The sequence below is a fragment of the Miniopterus schreibersii genome, assembly GCF_964146895.1.
Source record: "Miniopterus schreibersii genome assembly, chromosome: 17".
NCBI classification, from domain to species: domain Eukaryota; kingdom Metazoa; phylum Chordata; class Mammalia; order Chiroptera; family Miniopteridae; genus Miniopterus; species Miniopterus schreibersii.
The window spans coordinates 24949124-24969732 of NC_138117.1; the positions used below are offsets into that span (position 1 = coordinate 24949124).

A 20609-nucleotide genomic window follows, 5' to 3' on the forward strand; every position below is an offset into this window, starting at 1 on the left:
GTCTTTGAGATTCTCATTCAATAAATTTTGGGATGGGGCCCAGGAATGTTCATTTTAACAAGATCTCAGCGGTTTGCCATATGATGGTCTATAAACCACCTTGAGAAACATTTCCCTAGAGATCAAGGTCTCTGTGGTCTTATGCCCTAGTTCTATGCAATCCACACAGAGGCTGTCTGCACGTGTGTGGAGCTGCGGCACACGCTTTGAGTGGTTCAAGCTCAATGTATTGCTCTCAGAGGTGAGACTGAGGCTCCGGTGGGTTGTGTATAGACTAATTTCTCTTTTTTTGATAGAAGGAAATTGCATAAACAGTTCTCCAGTTGGGGATAATTAGTAAGGGAGTAATATTATTTCTGGGAGAACACCTGATGGAAAGCATGATTTATTTACTTACTTTTTACATTAGAGGAGGGTGCAGACCTAGGGAGGAGGAAATGTATTCGTGCTTGACTTTCCCATTCATTCCTGGATGCCTGTTTCCCAAGTCTTCAGTTCCTTTCTTTTGTTTATTGTTTACTAGGGGCTCTGAGATCTGCTCTTTCATGTGCCTTGTCCTTTGTTCTTCTGCCACAGGGTGTGAAGCCATTTACTTATTTGTCCTTTGCTCGTGGCCACCTCTAAATGGCCATGTGCAAAAGAGAGAGGAAAAGCACATCTTGTCCATCAGCTCCTCACACATCCTTCAAAAACTGGGTCCTTGATATAAGGAGAAAAGGGCAGTCCCTGTTTGTTTCACAGAGGGGTGCAGTGATTCGTCCCAAACTGTTCTCTCAAAAGACATCATCTGCAAAACTGATCGTTGTTTTAATGTCAACGATTGGAAAGTATCTTTGTTTTTTAGAGCTTTGCTTTCAACTATTGGAACAGATTAACATGCCACTTTCTTGCGTCAAAACCATTCGCTCTTCAGTTTATTTAAGTGTCATTAGTGCGGATTGTTTAAAGTTGTTGTAAGCAGGAAAGAATGCCTCTGAAAAATACACGTGAATAGCATCAAGACAAAAATATATATGGTTTGTTTTTCTGGCTTGTTAAATTACGTGGAAATATTCACTGCTCATTGGGTCCTGAGTCTGTTTCCAAGTGAGAAAAAGCTATAAACATAAACATTAAAATCAAGACATGCTCGGTGTTTCTCTATTTTCAAGCCCTAAGTATCTATCTGCATCTTTAGATGAGTGTTCACTCACAACTTTGTCTCTTTAACTAGTAACACTGTCTTAAATTACAGCATCTCTTAGAAACAAAACTGGCACAAGTATTTTCGCCTCTGGTTGGATTTACATACTATCTAGATGTTGAAAGTTACAGTTTTGCAAGGGGTCTCCCTTCAGAACAGCACCGCGCGTTGGTGATGCCCATTGTATTGGACTCATTGCAAAGGCCAGGGCTGTCCCTTTCCCAAAGTGTCTTTATTTATTATGCTAATTACTCTCCCAGTGCAGCCCGGAGGGGATCAGCCCTTGTGAAATATTCTCGGTTGGGGAGGGGGGATGGGGGTTAGAAGCAAACCTGTTTTGTGCCTGAATAAAACCCCAAATCGATGTGTTTTTATTCAAAGGCAGGAGGGTCAATACCATGGTTGTTTTTGTCCCCGGACAGTTATGTAACCGTGGGGACTTGTTTCATGGCTTTCAGGATTTGCACAAAACACATCACAGCTAAACAATAGGCGGGAGTCCCAGGAGCAACCCTGGAGCTGTGTCTTGGAGTCTGTCCTCCTAGGTTTGGGAATCTCCCGTTAGTTCCTCGCGAGTGCTGACGGCGAGCGAGTGTGTGTGCGTGTGTGTGTGTGTGCGCGTGTGTGTGTGCGCGTGTGTGTGTTTAGTTAGCTGGCACGCAACACACTTCCCCAGGGTTGTGTTTCCTTTTTCCTGAGATTTGGCGAAGGGTAAAGGGTCGGAGTCACATGGATACAAAGCATTTGATTAATGTCCAAGTCACCGCCGGGGCTGCCGGAGCCGCCTCCCCCGCAGCCGGGGCCGCGTGAGGCGGGAGCGGCGGGGCCAGGCGCGCAGGTCCCGGGCCGCAGCCCCCGCTCCCGCGAGGTTCCTCCGCAGCGCCCCGCGCCTCCCGCGCCCCAGCTCCCGCGAGCGACCCCTGCCGCCCCCGCGCCCCAGCCGCGCCCGGGCATGTAAAGCCGCCCGTCCCTCCTCGGACTTCGCGGAGGCAGCAACTTTCCGCTCCCGCCGCAGCCGGGCCGCCGGCCCCGCGCCCCGCCGGCCACCATGAGCGAGGAGAGCCGCGGGGACCCCGAGCAGCAGCTCCGCCTGCGCGTGTGCGTGCTCAGCGAGCTGCAGAAGACCGAGCGCGACTATGTGGCCACGCTGGAGTTCCTGGTGTCGGTGAGCGACCGGCGGCGGGGCCGCGCTGTCCGCGGGGGACGGGGCGGGCCGGGGCCGGGCGGGGCGCGCCGGGGACGGTCCCGCACCCGGGATCCGAGCCCGCGCGCGGCGCTCACCGGCGCGTTGGCCCGCGGGGAAAGCTCGGTGCCTGGGGTCGCGCTGAGTTTCCGGGGCCTCGGGGAGCTGCGGGTCCGAGACGTTAGCGGGGAGGGGGGGGCGCTGGTCCCCATCTCTCTCCCCCAGTCTCCTTTGCCCCCCTGCCTGGCCTGCTCGGTTGCATTGTGCAGTTTTTTCCCTTCGCTTCCTGCCCTGGGGATTTTGTGTTAAGACTTCGGCTGGCTGATTAAAGTCGGTCTGCTACGTTCAAGTACATTTAGTTTTAAAAAGTACTGATTCTTCCAGAGCCGGGGTTCGTTACTCGGATTCCATGGCAGTGAAGGCTCTTTAGTTAGAATAATCTTTGAAGCAGGGGTCTGGTGGAGGGTAGGCTCAGAAAGAGCAGCGGGGTTACGATCTCTAACAGCTGTTTAATATTAAAGCCACACGTGGTGGTCACCCCGTCCTAGACCCACAGTCTCCACCCCCCACCCCCACCCCGGCTTTAAATCAGCTCCCGCTCAGGCCCGGGGGCTCCTTGTTTCCACTGAGCCCAGGAGAGGTGCATAATAAAACTCATGTCAAACAACCTCAGTACTTCCTAGAACTGGCAGGAACTTTGTTTCAAAGTTGCAGCTTGGCTCACTGGAAGTCGGCTTTGTCAACGGTTCATTCATTGTAGGACCAGGAGGGACAAAATTGAATGAAAAAAAACTTCTGAGACATCACTCAAAAGTTGAATTTTTTCTACTCACTGCTGCTAAGACAAAGAATTTGAGGATTGGCTGCTCTCCACCCAGATGCCTGGAGAGCATCTTCCAGACTCAGGAGCTGTAGCCTTTGCAGTGTCCCCCAAATCTAACCTCCTTCCACCGCCCTGTTGGGTAACCCCCTGGTCCAAAGGGAAATGTTTCATAGGCCAAACTTCCTGCTCAGTTTTCTGAAAGATGTAAACTTTATGCTTAGGGTTATGATAGAGGAAAAGGGAAAGAACAGTGTCTCAAGGGATGTGAGAGGCTGGCTTCTGGTTAATTTCTCAAGTTAAAATCAATCTACTTGAGCCCCCAGGGGCCATGTTCTTTGGAAATGTATGGATATTTGAGAATATAATGGTAATGGGTCATAAATGGAATTATACACTTCCATGCAGCAATGTCCAAAAAAAAAGAAAAAAGCATGTTTTTAAGGAGATTTGAGTTTTAATAGCATTAGATTTGGTTTTCATGAAACTTTGGTTGTGACAAAGGTCTTTGACTTATAAAAATAAGAGGCTCTTTAAAAAAAAAAATAAGAGGCTCTTAAATTGCATTCGTTACTCCTTTCTGGAGGTTTATCAAAAAGATACTGTGCAGAGTCCTGATTTAGAGAAATAGCTAACCTAAGCTACCTTAAAAACCAAGTTGTTGATCTTAATTTAAAATACCATTTTCCCCTCCAATCTTAACACCTGGTTATTAAAACTGTAAATGTATTGCTATATAGAGCTAGGTAAGGAATTATGGGAGGTATAAAGTAAATTATGTTTTCCTATTTACAAGTAGATCATCTTAAAATATTCTTTTCATCTCATGCAGGAATGATGGACTTTTTCTTTTGTCCACTATTTGTGCACATGTATGTTCACACACATGCACAGACATGCTTACTGGCCTGAAAGTCATCCTTAACAAAAGTTTACCCTGACTTCTTTATAGTCTTATAAATATCCAAGCCTAAGATCTACTTATAATACACGATTAGATTTTCTTTTCTGGGTATTGTTTATAGTAACATTTAACTTCCATGTATTTTATTTGGTAACCTTCAGTTGATGTAGTCAATCTAGTTTTAATTTTAGCCTAAGCTAATATGTACCAAGAGCTTTAAAAATATTTAAACCCTTTGCCCTAGCCAGTTTTGCTCAGTGGTTAGAGCGTTAGCCTGCTGACTGACCGATCCTGGGTTCGATTACGGCCAAGGGCACATACCTTGGTTGCAGGCTCAGCCCCTATCAGGGCTCATGCAGGAGGCAACCAATCGATGTGTCTTTCTCCCATTGATGGTTCTCTCTCTCTCTCTCTCCCCCCCACTTGCTCTGAAAAGCAATGGAAAAAATACCCTCAGGTGAGGGAGAAAAAAAAATTTAAACCTTTTGGCCTGGTAATTTATCTTCTAGAAGTCCATCCTAGTGGAATAATCAGAAATGCAGACAAACAATAAAGGTTATTTTTAAAAAGTAGCTGTAGTATTAAATAAGTACTGTGATAAATTTGTTGCAAAAATTTGATAGTGCATTCTTAAGTCAAATTTAAATATTTGTTTGATTAGTTATTTAGGTTTCTGTCATTGCTTCAGGCTGTTAACATGGATGAAGGGTAACTTACATCTTTATTATAAAGAGATAGAAAACATGTTTTTAGTTTTACTCCGAACGTATTTTTACTTGTGGGCCCATAAATAAGCCAACTAAAATGGTATTATTGCTTCTTGATTACATGATCGTATGGTCTGAGGGGATAACTTTCCTTACTAAGATTTTTACTTCTGTCTGATTCCTTTCTCTTCTCTTTTCTAACCCTTTGCCTTTAAAGTAGAGCGCACCTTTCCCCACCCCCACACCTAGATGGCCCATGAACATTGCCTTTTTTCAGTATACATAGACTCAATCTATATGTATCTTCTTTCTAGTTGCCACCAGGCACACACTTCTTGATTGAACAAGGGATTGTCCTTTAAGTTTGCTGCTGTCATTTAGAGTGGCTCTCTCTTCCCATGGGTGCCATGCTTTCTCAGGGCTCCTCTTTTGCTCCTCTCTAGTCCTTAGCTACCTGCTGCATTCCTGCTGGGCTTTCAAGGCTCAGTTCAAGTCCTTCAGAAAACCTTTCATGAACCCCTCTGCATCCCGCCAAGGCTTGAGTGCTCACTGCTTTGTACCTACTCTTCCCTGTGGCTACCTCTTCCTTAGCACCAAAGAAAGCTTATGCACTTACTTGTTTATCTTTGTTTCATTCTACTAGAATGTAAGCTTCTTGAGGGCTACATTTGATTCATCTGTGTTTCTCCAGAATTTTGAGACACTGTAGGTACTCAGTACAGGCTTAATGAATGAATGAATGAGAAAATGGGCTCATTTTCTAAACTCCCACTCATTTTTTAAGGACAGTTTTGAAATCATCCTTAAATTTCTGATTTTGTTTTTCTTCCATTTGGTCTGTATAGATAGTGGATTACTTAAGCACGGGCACATATGTATTTATGTAACAAAATATTTTAAATTAAACATTAGTGCCAGCAATTAAAACAGAGACATGATTTAAATTAGGCATTGAGGTATTCAAGACTTTGTAACACACTAGTATTTCAATTCATTGTATTCTAAATTATCATGTGAGACCATGGATAGATTATATTACCTAGATTAATTATTTTTAGGACAAAGATAAAATGGTTGGAGAATGAATGAATTTGCTTGAGCATATGTTCTTGTTTTACTTGGGACATGAAATTTTGTGGTTCATTAGAAATACTCTAAAACACTGCTTCTAAAGAAATGCTATCATGGGTCTAGTATTGAATGTCCAAAGTCTGGACCGTAGTAGGTTGCAGCTGGCTTCCTGTTTGCAACCCAGTCACAGGGCATGCCAAGATCACGATGGTTTCATAGACCCATTTGAGTGGAAGGAAAAAGACAGATCAAGGCCAGCCTCATGGGCCTCACTTCATAGCAGCCGCACAGGGCTTAACAGTCAGAAGGACCTTGAGCTAGATTTAATGCTCTGCCATCACTGTCTTGAAATTCTTGCTAATTTTTTAAAAAATTTATTGATTTGAGAGAGAAAGAGGGGCGAGAGGGAGAGGGAGAGAGAGCAAGAGAGAGATCAATTTGTTGTTCCGCTTATTTATGCATTCATTGGTTGATTCTCCTATGTGCTCTGACCAGGGTTTGAACCTTGGCATATTGGGAGGAAGCTCTAAGGAACTGAGTTACTTGGCCAGGGCAAAATTGTTGCTTATTTTATCTTTGAACTTGTCTTCTGCAAGTGAAGTCCAGTGGGACAATGGAGTGTGAGCAGAGTAAATACACGAAAGAAAGAAAAAGAAATCTTTGTATTTCATCACCTTTAATATTCCTTTTTTCTCTGCTTTTTGAACAAAAGGCCTCCCATTTTTGTTTTGCACTGGGCCTGGAAAATTGTGTAGACATGTTTCACTGTAGCAAGTGGCATTGAGGCCGGACGACCGTATACGTTTTTGTATAAACTGGGACACCTTTGAGAGTGAAAGAGAGTGAGTGCTATTAATAATTACAGTGGGAAAAAGATGAAACTGGGATTGCTCCTGGGAAATGAGAAAGTATGGTTATTCCACACTGTAGGCCATTAAGACAAAGTTATGTGTCTTGCCATAAACCAAAGATACTGAAATTTGTTATCTGTCCAAGCTTTGACCTCAAACACTCCAGAATCAGTCCTGTCTCTAACTTATTATGCAACTTTGGAGACATTCCTAAACTTTTCAAACTCTGTTTTCCTCATCTGTAAAATGGGGAAACAGATGTCTCAAGGTTGCTGTGAGGATGAGATGATGCATGCATTGGGCTCAGCCCAGAGTCTGGCTCACAGGAGGCCCTATAAATAGTCACTGTTATTTCCTCTGATGCTGCGGTGAAATAGGGAGCCACACATGCTGGTCATCCTTAGAGCATAATTTTGTCTCTGTATCTTCTCCCCTACCTTTTTGCTATGTTGCTGAGTCTCTGCTTCCCCCCCGTGTTTCCTTCTGTCAGTACACTCCATCCCATGGTATTCTATAAATGCTCAGTTGACTTTAAGACAGTAGTAACACTTCATACAATTATAGTTCGTATGGTGCTTTTAAATTTACCCTAAACAGTTGCATATTCAATATTTTATTTGGCCTAATAGATCTGTGTCTCTTAGCTCTTTCAAATGGTGCTCCCTGGAGCTCCAGGGTTCTGTGGTTTGGCTTCAGGGGCCTTGCAAAGGGTCAGAGGGGAGCTGGATTGTGTGGATTCAGGCTCTCCACCCTGGCTCCCAGCGTAGCCCCGCCTTCTTCTGATTTCTGTTTTTGCTAAAGCAGTGAGAAAAACCGCTTAACTAGTTGGTAAACCCCGGTGCATTTACTTCCTATGTTCGCTTTTTTTGGCCTAAATACAGCGCTTTGTAACTAGCAGGTGCTCAAGAAAACAAACAGGCAAATAAAACAAAGCAAACAAAACAGTTTGAACGAATCTGAAAACAACTTCTCAAGTTAGCCATGATCTAACTTTTCCAGGCAAAGATTAATTGATTTGAGACTTTATGTTAAGGCTTATGCTATGGTCTGCATTGTGCCCCCCACACCCAATTCATGTTGCAGCCCTAAACCTTAGTATACAAATAATCACAATATGGGGTGGCAGGTGCAACAGTAGAGTGATATGCAAAGTATCAGGGAGGCACCAAGGTGCTCCCTCACTCAGTCTGGGGTCAAGGGAAGTTGTGGGGAAGAGGTGATGATAAAGTTGGCTCCTGAAGGCTGAGGAGGAAGGTGCCAGACTGGGAAGAGAATTTTCCATCCCCCCAAAGTAGCATGTTCAGCGTGGCTTGGTATGTGTGGCATGCTGGGTGTGCTAGCATGACCTGGTATGCAGTGTGTGTGTGTGAAATATTCTTCATTAAAGGAGATAAAAAGCTCAGTGTGCTTTTTGGGTATTGACAGGAGATGAGGTGAGTTCAGTCCATTTTGAGTAGGATCCCATTCTTTAAAATTCTGACTTCAGCTGAAGGCAGTGGGAATGAATTGTGAGGGTATGCTTGATCTTTTTTTAAATAATAAACAAGTTTAGGACCTTCAGGTGCCAAGGTTGGCACGGGGAAGGGGTCTCCCATGGGAAGAAGGTGCCAGGCTAAGATTCCCCGAATCTGTGTCTCATGAGTGTCACCTTCGAATTTCTTCTCATTTCCTATTCCTGCCGCCTCACGGGCCCTCAGCATGCGCCACCTCTTCAACAATCCATACCACACAGAGAAGACCTGTCCTTGCTCCTCTTGATCTGGGTTAGGTTATAACCTTCAAAAAGCATTGTTGTTATTTGCTAAAGGAGAGCGTAGGCCAAACGACATGAAACATAAACATAGCCTAGCTTGTGCAATACAGAATTCTTCTCCTACCTGAGTGATCTTGCTTTCAGAGCCTGCAGACTCTGCCCTGTTTTTATCTTAACCCCCAGAGAGCTTCTGTTTGATCCCCCAGGCCAGCACTACTCCTGGGCTGATTTGACAGGGTTCTTTGTTTTCTAGTCATTAGCTTGAGTATATATGAGGATGGCTTCAGGAAGCTGCCTTTAAAATGTCTTAACTTTTGCAGTAAATATACCATGAACTAAATGGGGTTCATTCATAATTTTGATTTTTGGAGTATTAATCATGTGGCCAGAGCCTACTCCCTACACAGAGAGATGTGACTTTAGTCTACGGTTTCATTTGCATAATTATATCATATTGTAATATGATGACGTTAATGGAAAAAATGGTATCTGTTGACATTAGCTTTGTTTCTTAGTAAGATAATTCTGTCAAGGGGTTTGAGGAACAAAGACTGGAGTCTAGTTGCTCATTAAGAGTTTCTGCCGTTGCAGTGGTTCAGGTAGGAAATGTGGAATGTCTGGTCTAAGGTGGGAGCCATGAAAAAGGTACCAAACCAAACCACAACAAAACAAACGAACACCCGACAACTAGGAGACGTTTCTTGGGTAGAACCTTCAGTATTTGTGTTCACTCAGAAGTGAGGGTAAGTAGAATGCAGAACATAGGCTGGTGCGTAGGCCTCTAGTTTGAAGATGAGATGGGTAGTGTCCTTAATGAGAAGTGGAATGCAAGGGGCAGAAGGGCACTGGGAGGAGGGGAAGAGTGAACTTGGTTTTGGACACGCAGAGCTGCAAATTCTGCTGATTTTTGAAGATAGGAAATTAACTAATCATGTGTGCTGAAGCTGTCAAGTGGGTCAGATGACACGAGGGGAACAATCTGAGGAAGAAAACTTACAAACCACGGGTAGGATGTTGGAGAGCCCATGCTTAAAGGTTAGAGGAAGAGGCGAGTGCCCTGATGACTTGGTCTGAGCCCTCAGAGGCTGAAACAAAGAACCAGGATGGAGTGATCTCTTGAAAGACAAGGAAAGAGCTAGTTCTCAGAAGAAAGGTTTCTTTAAAGTGTCAACTTTGGAGTGTGAAGTAGGTAGTGTGAAGATGGAAGCTCTGGCAATCAGAGGGTCTCCGGGGTTTTGGCCTCAGTAGGGCATGTGAGCAGAGGCCTGAGAATGGGCTGAGACACGAGTGGAAGCTGATGAGGTAAAGACGTTGGAGAAGCTATTCAGGGAGCTTGGTGGTAAATGCAAGAGGGGACATAGGTTAGCATTGTAAGGGAATGGTTTTGCCCGGGATGTTTGAGGATGTTACAGCCAAGGAGGAGACAATGAAAGGGAACCAAAGCAGCTACAGCAGCGTGGCGGGAGTCCGATGCATCTTCTGGCAAACCGTGGCACGTGGCAAAATGGACTGAGCCATCGCGCCGTGGAACGGACCCACAGCAAAGTGTCATTGCAGAACTGAGGCTGAGCAGGCCGTCTCTCGTACACTTTCAAAATTCTGCTGCTTCTCCAGTCTGGAGCTGGTGGAGCTGCTGGGATGGGCTTTGTGCCTCCTTGTGAAAACTCACCAGCGCTCTGCCTCCCACCTGGGACAGTGGGGTGAAGTGCATGATACAGAGCATGGGTTTGGGGAGTCTGATGACCTGGGTTAAAGTCGTGGCATGAAATGTACGAACTGTATGACTTTGGGCGAATTACATAGCTTCTTAGCCCTGGCCAGTGTGGCTCAGTTGTTGGGGCGTCCTACTGTGCACCAAATGGTCAGGTCACAGGTTTGATTCATGGTCAGGGCACATACCCAGGTTGTGGGTTCGATCCCCGGTTGAGGCACATGCAGGAGGCAAAGGATCCATGTTTCTCACTTGCATCAATGTGTCTCTCTCCCTCTCTCCCTCTCCCTTCCTCTCTCTGTAAAGTCAATGAAAACATATCCTCAGGTGAGGATTGAAAAAAATACCAAAGCTTCTTTATGCCTAGATTCATAGTTGGAAAACACACTCGCTGTCTCACAGCGCCAGCCTGAAGTTCTAATCTGCTCCTGTAGGGCACGTCCTGGTGGGTAGGAAGCGTGTTCTTACCTCTCTCTTCTCTGTCTCTCCAACTCACAGACGGAGTCTGGAACTCTCTTAGGCCACCTAGCCTGTGCCTGACCCCTTTCTTTCCCAGCCCTAGAAGCGTACAGGAAGATTAAATAGATACAGAAAGTCCTGGAGGAGGCCAGAGGGGCTTCAGGAATGCAGAGAGGGGTGGTCTTAGAGCGACGGGAGGGGTGGTCTTAGAGCGACGGGAGGGGTGCTTTCCATTGGGAGGAGGGCAGGATGTGAGGCCAAGGGTCAGGTTAGGGGAGGAGGAATGTGGAGGCTTCTACCTGATGGCCTTTATTTCTCTGTGGAGTTGAACTCTTGTTTTCTTTGTGTTCTGTTTTTTTATTTTTTTTGTTTTTGTTTTCGTTTTGTTGTTTGTATTGGCTGAGAGTAATAAAGATTTGGAACATACACTTTCAGGAATAGCCAAGGGACTTGAACATAGGCTTTGTTGGGTGTCTGTGTAATATCTTTGTATAATTATTCTTTTAAATGTGACTTCCTTAAATGTAACATATAAATTTAAAAGTCAAAATAGAGAAATAACTTTTCCTGATTTAGAACATCTATTATGACTAGGTTCAAATCTTAGAAATAATGACGGAGTCATTTATTGAACCATGATACAAATTGTACAGAATTTCTATATTACATTTAATGCACAATCATTGTACATACTTTTTAAAAAGAAACATTGATTTTTCTGACAAGATTTTGGTGTGATTGCATTTTTCTCAGTGTTAGTCTTTTATCAGTGTTCTGCTGAGTGTTCTTTTACTCTATACCTGGTATTATATTTTAATACCAAATAAAATTATGTTTGTTTTGAGTACAATTAGTTTGACCTAAAAATAGTTCTTTTTTTACATGATTTCTTTGAAAGTATTATGTATAACATTTACTTGTCATAATAGATGACTTTTTATTATTCTCAACTTACTAAAATTTCACTAGCTATATTAAAATCAAGGTTTCTTTGATTTATGACATTATATAAACAATAAATATACAGGAAAAACAGCCTTTAGTAAAATTTTCTTTGCTTAAAAGATGGTTGGGTCACTTTTCCAATGGTATTGAGTGTAATCAATCAAATCCTGATGTCTAATAAAAACTTTTTTCCCTAATTTTTTTTCCATTCTTATGAACTATTTCATTTGATCCAGAAGTTCAATGATTGTAATTTTAAGAAAATTGATACATTAAGTTGAGGTAATGATTTTTAAACACTTCTAATTAGTATAGGTGATTTCAGATTCCTTGAATAAATTTGTTGTATTCTAGCCTTGCTGTATAGCTAAGTATAATGTACAAAAAAGGACCTGTTTCGTGGGAGAATATCTAAGCCAAGGACACTGTGTTCTGTCATTAATTCAAAATGCATATTTTCTATTAAAAGGCAAGTCCTTCATTTGAAAAGGTTAAATGGTATAATACTTAAGAAATGACTCCAGCTGCTTAAATTTAGTATACTGGTATAAAAATATTCTCTGGGTTTATAGCAAAAATATAACAATATCGAATATGAATGGATAAACATTTTTATTCATCTTAAAACTTTGTTTCTCTGAGACTGTCAAATAAGGGTTGATATCTGTGCCTGGCTTTGCTTTGCCACTTTTTGTTACTTTAATTATCTATTTAAATTGTCTTCTTGCCAGTAGCAGAGGCTTTATAGTTGGTGACACATTTTTAGTGATTGTGCAAGTAATGCTGATGTTTTCCTTTGATGCATTGAAATGCCTCAGCTTGGCCTTCCTCCCTTGGATTCTAGTTTTTTCTTATTTCCCCCAAAGAAATAAATTTCAGAAGTTTAGAAATTACATCTCCCATTCTGAAGTTTTATTTCTGTCAGTAGCACTAGGGGAGGAGCTATGAAAAGACATTATTTCACCTAAATGTTAGTCCCATACCCACATATTCCAAGATTACTTTAATAGTTCATTATTTTCCCAGAAGTGAAACTATGAGAGGAAAGGGGACTTTCATTTTTTTGGTACACTGTATATCTAGGTTGTGTTTGGCTTTAATATTTTATATAGAAATATTTTTGTATTTATATATTTACATTTCACAACATTTTTGAATATTCTAGACACAATTTTATCTCAATTTTTCTTGTACCTCTTAATAATGAGACCTCTGGCAGAGATTTCTAATTGCCCCCAATATCTAATATTCTTTCCTTCTATAGTGATAAAAGTTTTAGCTCAGTACTTGATTATCCAGTTTAAGATTACATTTCCCAACCTCCTTTGCAGTTAGGTGTGAGCATATGTATTGATTCTAGATGGTGGGATGAGCAGAAGTGCTAAGGTGTGTCCTTATAACAAAGGAGCATACACTCTCCCCCTTCTCCCTGGCTGGTATGAGGTTGTGATGGCAGGTGATGGGGCAGCCTTTTTGGACCACGAAATGTAAGTCACATGTCGAGGTTGACAGAGCAACAAAATAGGAGCCCATCTCTTTATTAAAGCAACCTAACCTGCAACCTATCAAAAATGGGCCTGTAAGATAAATCAGTATTTATTTAACTCTGTCCTAAATAATCTTTTTGAGATTTCACAATTGGCTTCCAAGTTCTCATTGAGTTATGCAAATTATTAATGAATTGGAAAACTTTAATATATTTTTTGTGCCTTTGTCTTGTCAAACTAGGTAGTCTTAATATTTTACATTTACTTTTAGTTTTTCTTTAATGAATCTTCTCTAGCTCACCAATGATTTCCCTGGCTTATGCTAAAACCACACTCTCTTTTTTTGCTATTGGTATACTTTAGTTTTTTCTTTAATGAAAGAACAATAATTTTTACTCATACTTATATATTCTTTCTTCTGAAGACCAGAATTTTTGTGTTTATTATGTATATTTACAAGGATACTCAGCTGCTTTCACTGAGGCCAGATATCAGTAGTTTGAATGACACAGAAGGCTTGTTTGTGAATACGAAAGGTGTATGTAACCAACATGGCTTTGTTTTGCATTCTCTCTTGGAGCTCTGGTTATTTAATTTATTTTTAAAAAATATATCTTTATTGATTTCGCAGAGAGGAAGGGAGAGGGAGAGAGAGACAGAAACATCAATGATGAAAGAGTCATTGATCAGCTGCCTCCTGCACACTCCCCCAACTGGGGACCAAGCCTGCAACCGGGGCATGTGCCCTGACCGGGAATCGAACTGCCATCTCCTGGATCCTAGGTCGACGCTCAACCACTGAGCTATGCCTGGCCGGGCGTGGTTATTTAATTTTTGATACTGTTGTCCAACAGTGTTCCTGCAGAGGGGTGAGCAGCTCAGCTCCATTAGGCCATTCATAGTCTCCCTTTCCTTCTACCTATTGCTCCACCATCCCCGAGGACCAGTTAAATCTGAGTCTGTAGGAGAGAGAGTCAGGCATCAGTATTTTATGAAGTTTCTCCAGGTGGTCCCATTGTGCGGAGAAGGTTGGGGAACCAATACTCTAGTGTCCTTGTCCATGTGGTTGAAGCCGGCTCCCTAGGGCCCCTTTCACATTCCAGCCCCAGGGGGCAGCGGGTATGACACAGATTTCACACATCACTGTCAAGCTCATCCTCTTGGTGAGAGCGTCATGACTTGGCTGAACCAGCTGCAGGGGGCACTGGGAAGTGTGTTGTGTAGTTGGGCAGCCGTGTATACAGCTTGGGAGGTTCTACAGTAAAATAAAGAATTGGAGAATTAACACAGAGGGGCAAAGTGTAGTCTCTGCCACATTTTGGGCGCCCGTGATACTTGAGGCTTGTGTCGTCAGAAAATCATGTATATTAATTCTTAAATTCCTTTACTGTAAGAATCTATTGTACTTAAAATATAATTTGGATTATTTTTCTCTTAAAATAATATATTCTTACTCACATAGAAATCCATGTAATATGTATCTATCTTTTCACATACGTTTGTAAGAGCACCTTATAGTCCATGCCCCCTCCCGTTGGCTTTCACTACAGGAAGAGCTTGGGGGAATTTAGATATTTTGTGTAATTTTTTTATTTTTCTGAAGTCGCCTAAAAATATCCCAGGATAATATTGAAATCTTCAATTATTATGTGTTTGTGTGTGTCAGGCACTGCATGTTCATGTAGACTTAATTACCTTAAGTCTTACATCATTGTAACTCACACCTGAGGACAAACTGGTCAGTTCCTAAGTGGGAGGGTGGGGATTCTGAGTAGATCCATTGCTCAGCTGTTCCAAGATTTAGCAGGTGATTTACTGGCCTGGGCATTTCTAGATTGTGGGAGCAGTGTGATTAATCAGGACTAGGAAAACCAAGGGAGATGTTGGAACCCGAACACAGAACTTGACTCCAGATGTACACAGAAGCTAGAAGCCAGGAAGAAACAGTAGTTCATTTCAGGCAAACTGTCAAGTGCAAGAAAGCAACAGACGCTAATGGTCAACCAAGACAGGCCAGAGCCGGGCAAGTACTCAGGAGCCAAAGATTATCCAGAAGTCAGGAGTTTCCCTCTCAGAAATGAGGATACACAATGAGCCTTTAAAAAGCAGACAACCTTAGTTCTCCTGCTGGTTATCTGTTAATATACATCATTCCTGACACTACTTTCAGCTTAATTTAATTCTTCTGGATCATTTCGGATCTCTCTGTACTTATTTACTTTAGTACTTCATAGCAGATTTGAACACTTGGTTTTATGTGTTAAATATAGCTCATTTTATCCTATACATACTTAAATTATAAGATATTTAAGGCAAGGGTTAATTTTACACACACACACACACACACCTTCTACTCTCCAAAATGTGTGTAACTGCTTTGTGTTCAGTGGATGTTGTATAGATTGCATTGGTAGAAAGCATTAATGTAATTTAAACGCAAATGAAGTGAATCCACAATTAAAATGATCGTTAGTCCTGGGATTCTGTTGACAGGCCTACTTCTTTTTTTTTTTTCTGTCAATAAATTTTATTTTTTAAATTTTTATTTATTGTTGTCAGTGTTAAAGATATTCCCCATTCTCCCCCCACCCCCCGAAGCCCCCACCCCTCCCCAGGCCTTTCCCACACTATTGTCTGTGTCCAGGGGCTATGCATATATGCATATATGTTCTTTGGTTAATCTCTTCCCTTTCCAACCCCTCCCCGCTGACATGACAGGCCTACTTCTTTTGATCTTTCAGATGAAACAGAGTAACTGGCATTCTGCTAGTCATGGAATGAAGTCTGATAAATAGGCGTGTTATGTAGACAGGGGTGTTCTCCTCAGTTTCTAGCAAGGACAATTAACACAACTACATATATTCTTAGAGTCCAAAAGGAATCATGCTGTGGAGAGATGAGTGTAGCTTTCAGTGAAAATATGAGAAGTTGATGTTTCTGCTGTAATTTTTCAGTGAGCTAATAATTCCCAGATATAAATTGTACCTTTTCTATATGGTGAAATTTTCGGGGGTAGCAAATATTCATTGAGATTTAGTTTTTTTCAAGTTTATGTTTGAGATTGACTTAATTATAGGAGCGTAAGTTCGACTGTAAGAAAATTTCAGACTTTAGTTGATACTTGAATGGATTCTTAATTTTAAACGTACACATTGCTATAGTTGAAGATTTGAGTCAGATTCAACTTTAATGGCATTATGAAAATACAAGCAAATGTTAATGAGAGATCCAAGTAGTTAGCCAGGATATGAGAGGGGGAGGCGAAGGGAGAGAGAGAAAGAGAAACATTCATGTGATAGAGGAACGTCAATCGAGGATTGAACCTGCGGCCTAGTATGTCCCCTGACTAGAGATCAGACCCGAAACCTTTTGGTATACCGGACAATGCTCCAACCAACTGAGCTACCTGGCCAGGGCTTGACTAATTAAAAAAAAAAAAAAAAAAGTGCTAACTAGATTGAAAGAGAAAAATATACAGTTGTCCATACTGTATTATATATCTTCCTTACGAATATTTCTTTTCCAGCCGGTCAGGATTCAAAGTTTCAACTCCTCTATGATGTTCTGGAGTTTTCTTTAGTATTTAACATGTGTTAAATAAAATTTTTAGTAATTTTTAAATAAAGACAACTAAAAAATTTGTAAAAATTACCACAAAATGGAATCAGCTTGATTTTTAATTCATTTCCAAAACCAACTTATTTAATTTGTGGAAAACCTTATTTTCAGCACAGTATAATTTATGAGTCCAGTCATTTAAAATAATAACCCAGCATGCTAAGCATTATGCTTTATCTTTCAATAATTGTTTTCAAAAACAAGGTCCAGATACTTTGATTCTTAATGTTCCAGGGCATATTTGTTGAGCACCTACTGTGTGCCAATCGCTGTTCTAGACTGAGGGGATGTATATATAAGAATAAAAATCCCTGCCTTCATGGAGCTCAGACTCTAAACCGGGATACTCAAGACAAAAGAATAAAATATATGATATGTTAGCTGGCTTAACCGGCAAGAAGAATGAAGGAAACAGAGACAGGAAATAAAAACCTGTGTATCTTTCGACATTTTATGGTATGAAAAAGCAGGAATTCACTCCTTTCAGTCATGCTTCTTTATCTGAGTATCTAAAGATATTTGAAAATAACGTTTATTTTTTTACTTTAACTCTTAACAGGCAGTATCCAAGAGGAAGCAGGTCTCTTGTTTAACTCTCCAGTATAATTATAATTTATAAATGAAATTAAACCCAGGTGAACATTGCTAATAAAGTTAATGGAACAGGTTAGCAAAAGCTTGGTGTCTAAGATGTAAAGTTTTCACCGGTTAATTATTTAGCTGTCATTTTTCAATACACTGGCTTCAACGTAATAGTCCTAAATTTTTTGGAGATGCCACCTGAAAATCCACTACCCTGTTCTGTTACATGTTTGGACCATTGAGGAACTTATTTTGTGGAGTGTTTGCCAGTAGGGTTCTGGTCACAGCAGCTTTGTGTCTAGTGGGCACTGTGGCCAGGTGGTCACCAGCATTGGTGGCACCTGCCGAGAAGCTTCTGCTGGAAATGGAATGTCCTTTAGCTTCAGTGGACTGGGGCACCTGACCAGGCTGGTGGGGGTTGGAGATCCGAATGCTCTGCAGCCTCTAAAGCCAGTTTTGTAACTGTCACCTTAGATAATCCCAGGTTGAGCCAAAAGCTAAGGTATGAAGCCCTCTCCTACGGTCTTTCCCCGAGAGGGGACAGGAAGGGTAAGCAAAGCTCCTGGCAGCCCCTCCTTGTCCCTCTGGTATTGTCTCCCTAATGTCCCTGTAGAAGTGACTCTCTTGAGAAGTGTGGACAGCTGGCTGCAGCCCCTTTGTGGCCTCTAAAGTGTTTTTGGGAGCCACTGCCAGACTGTGGGGGAGGGGAAAGGTCACTTCAGGACTGTGGAAAATATTCCCTTTCCCCTCCGCATCCTGAGGCCTTCCTGTTCATGGAGTTCAGGAGCTGGGATTCTGGGCTGAAGTTTTGTTCAGGGTTGGTTCGTTCTAGAAATGATATTTTTAAAGCAGCCTTTTGTGGACCTCATTCTTTAGTTCACTAAATGTGCGGCACAAAGGAGAGGAAATAGATTTATTACTATCGTCATTACCAGCTTCAGAATAGAAATTGGTGAATAATTATGCTTATATTAGATGTTAAAAAAAGTATAACCAAAGGGAAGGGATTTCGCTGCCTGTATTTTTTGATAAGGTTCTGTGCTTTCCCCTTCCGTTTCTCTTTAAAGACCATTCTATGGCTAATACATCATAAAAGTTAAAAGGAAGTCCAAACACAATTACCACAGAAAGTTGAAATCTTTTCCATTCACTTCTTTGTGCTATTTGTGACTTGTCTGCCTGATTGTTTCAAAGTGAAAAAAAAAAAAAGCTGGTATTCTTATCTCTGCTTTATCAGTGGCACTGGTTTTGAGAGTGTGGTTGGGACAAAATCAGCCCTAATGCCAACAGCCACTGTGCTACCTTAACCACAGGACTGGGTACAGAATATAGTCAGTGAGCCTTAAGGGTAAGTAGATTTGTCTAGTGAAATAACCTCAGAGGCAGTGTCGAGGAGGGAAGTCAGATGTAGAGCTTCCCTTTAATTCTGTAACACATGTTCAGTGCCATCAGTAGCTCTCACTTAGGGGCTTTGAGATTTTCTGCTTCACTCTGCTCAGGATCTCAGCACTCAGCCAGGTCATCAGTCCCAAAGCCCCAGGAGCGCTGATGGTGCTCATTAATCACGAGCACAGTGACTGCGATGGGGTCATCGCTGGGAAGCTTGGCTGGGTTTAGAAGCTGGTCTGAGATAACATCTGGACATTTCAGAGGGTCATGAAAGGAAATGGGGTCAAGGGTTAACACAGCTGAGTTCTCTGTGACACAGAGCCAACCGAGCAGCTTTTGGGGATCTCTGCCACCTTTTACTCTTGAGAAATGTAGTTAGTTCCTGCTGCTCAGCCCCTTCTCAGGCTCTCTGGTCCAGTCCCTCCCTTCACCCTTCACTTTCAGGATCCTTCAGCAGAGACACTTTTCCTGGACTGCTGGGGAGCTTAGAGTAAGGATTTTAGGCTGTGATAATGTCTGAGGGATGGATGCTCCCATAATAATAAAGATTAGGACCAATATTTGTAACAAGGAGAGGTAGATTTTAACTGCTTTTATTAAACTTATTTCCTGGGATGATTAGAATAATCATTTGAGCCAATTGGTTTATAGTTACCCCCTTAGTCGATTTTCCGCATAGGAAGGTTTATTAATGTTTTATGATTATTGCATAATTTATAACAATACTTACCAGACACAAGAACCTTCCTTAATAAATCAAGATTGGTCTGAACTAGAGACTGAGCCTTCAGGAAAAGCTTGAAAACATTCCCAACAGTTTGTCTAAAGGTCAGCAGGTTCCCTTTGCTACCCATGTGAACACTTAAAGGGTCTTCTTTCTGTTCACTTATGGTCCCGGGTGCACAGAGGTGAAGTGGGTTGCTCCAAACAAAAGGAACAGAGTCAGAGACTCTTTTGTCCATCACCTGAGCCTGACTCCAGTCTTAATGCCCTATAACACAAGCCTCTGTAGCTCGATTTATTCCCAGCACCTTAAATACTTCTTCCCCTTGATTGTTTATACTGGTGATATTATTAGTTTAGAGATTCAGGAAGTATGAAAAAATGACAGAAATCAGTTATCTCTTTCATTCTGGGAAACCACAGAGCAAAGTGGTTTTGTTGACTAACTTGATGTTTGAGTAACAGTTGCTGAGAGTGAGGTTAAAATCTGTTGTTAGGAGTCATAGTCTCTAAATTTTGTGTAAAACAGGATAAGGTCCAGATACAATTTAGTCTTCAAACTGCCACACCAAACTGAAAACAAAAAGGATTAAAAAACCCCAAGCCCCCAAATGAGAGCCATTCCTACTCATATGAAGAAATGCTATAAATGATCATCAGCCCCTCAGCGACGTGGGATTAATTATCCTGGCAAAATAACAATACCCCTAATCTATTTTCACCCTTCTATGTCTGATGGAATCAATTTACAAATAAAAGCTGACATTTTACTTTGAATTTTCAGCCACACCAACCTCCTACAGAGATTGGGCTGGGCTGCCAGTTTGGGAAAATACACCAAAGACACTTGGAGTTAAAGAGTTCTCACACTAGTAGCGACAAACTCATATTTTCTTAATCAAGGGGTAATCCCACTTTTGACTTCAGAGTAAGAAATGTGAAATAAATGAGAAGAAAATCATCATTCTCTTCTTCTGAGATTGTGATGCAATTGATGTCATCCATGAGGCTACTCAGAACCTTCTAGACTAGAGCCTGGAAGATCAGAACAGAGTCTGGTGGCGCAGGGCTCCTTTCCTCCACCTGCTGACCCAGGGCCTAGGCTATCTGAAGCTATTAAGCAAATACATTCTTATACTAATTTACTTAATGCAAACAGATTCTCTTCCATCTATCATTCAAGTGATAGAGTGAAGGCCTGTGATGTTTAAGTAGACTATACT

The 20609-nt window shown here is 41.8% G+C and overlaps 1 protein-coding gene across 3 annotated transcripts in view; it reads left to right on the forward strand.

The window, feature by feature from the left end:
- Positions 1–1983: 1983 nt before the first annotated feature.
- PREX2 (phosphatidylinositol-3,4,5-trisphosphate dependent Rac exchange factor 2) overlaps positions 1984–20609 on the forward strand; it is a 183695-nt gene continuing 165069 nt past the window's right edge. For 2 of the 3 annotated variants that reach the window (XR_013997400.1, XM_081116258.1), the window contains exon 1: positions 1984–2348. Coding sequence is in view for 2 of the 3 variants with exons in the window: in XM_081116258.1 (XP_080972384.1) it covers positions 2232–2348 (117 nt within the window). In the remaining variant the exon portion in view is untranslated. The remainder of the gene's footprint in view (positions 2349–20609) is intronic. The other variant, XM_081116259.1, reaches the window with a different exon arrangement.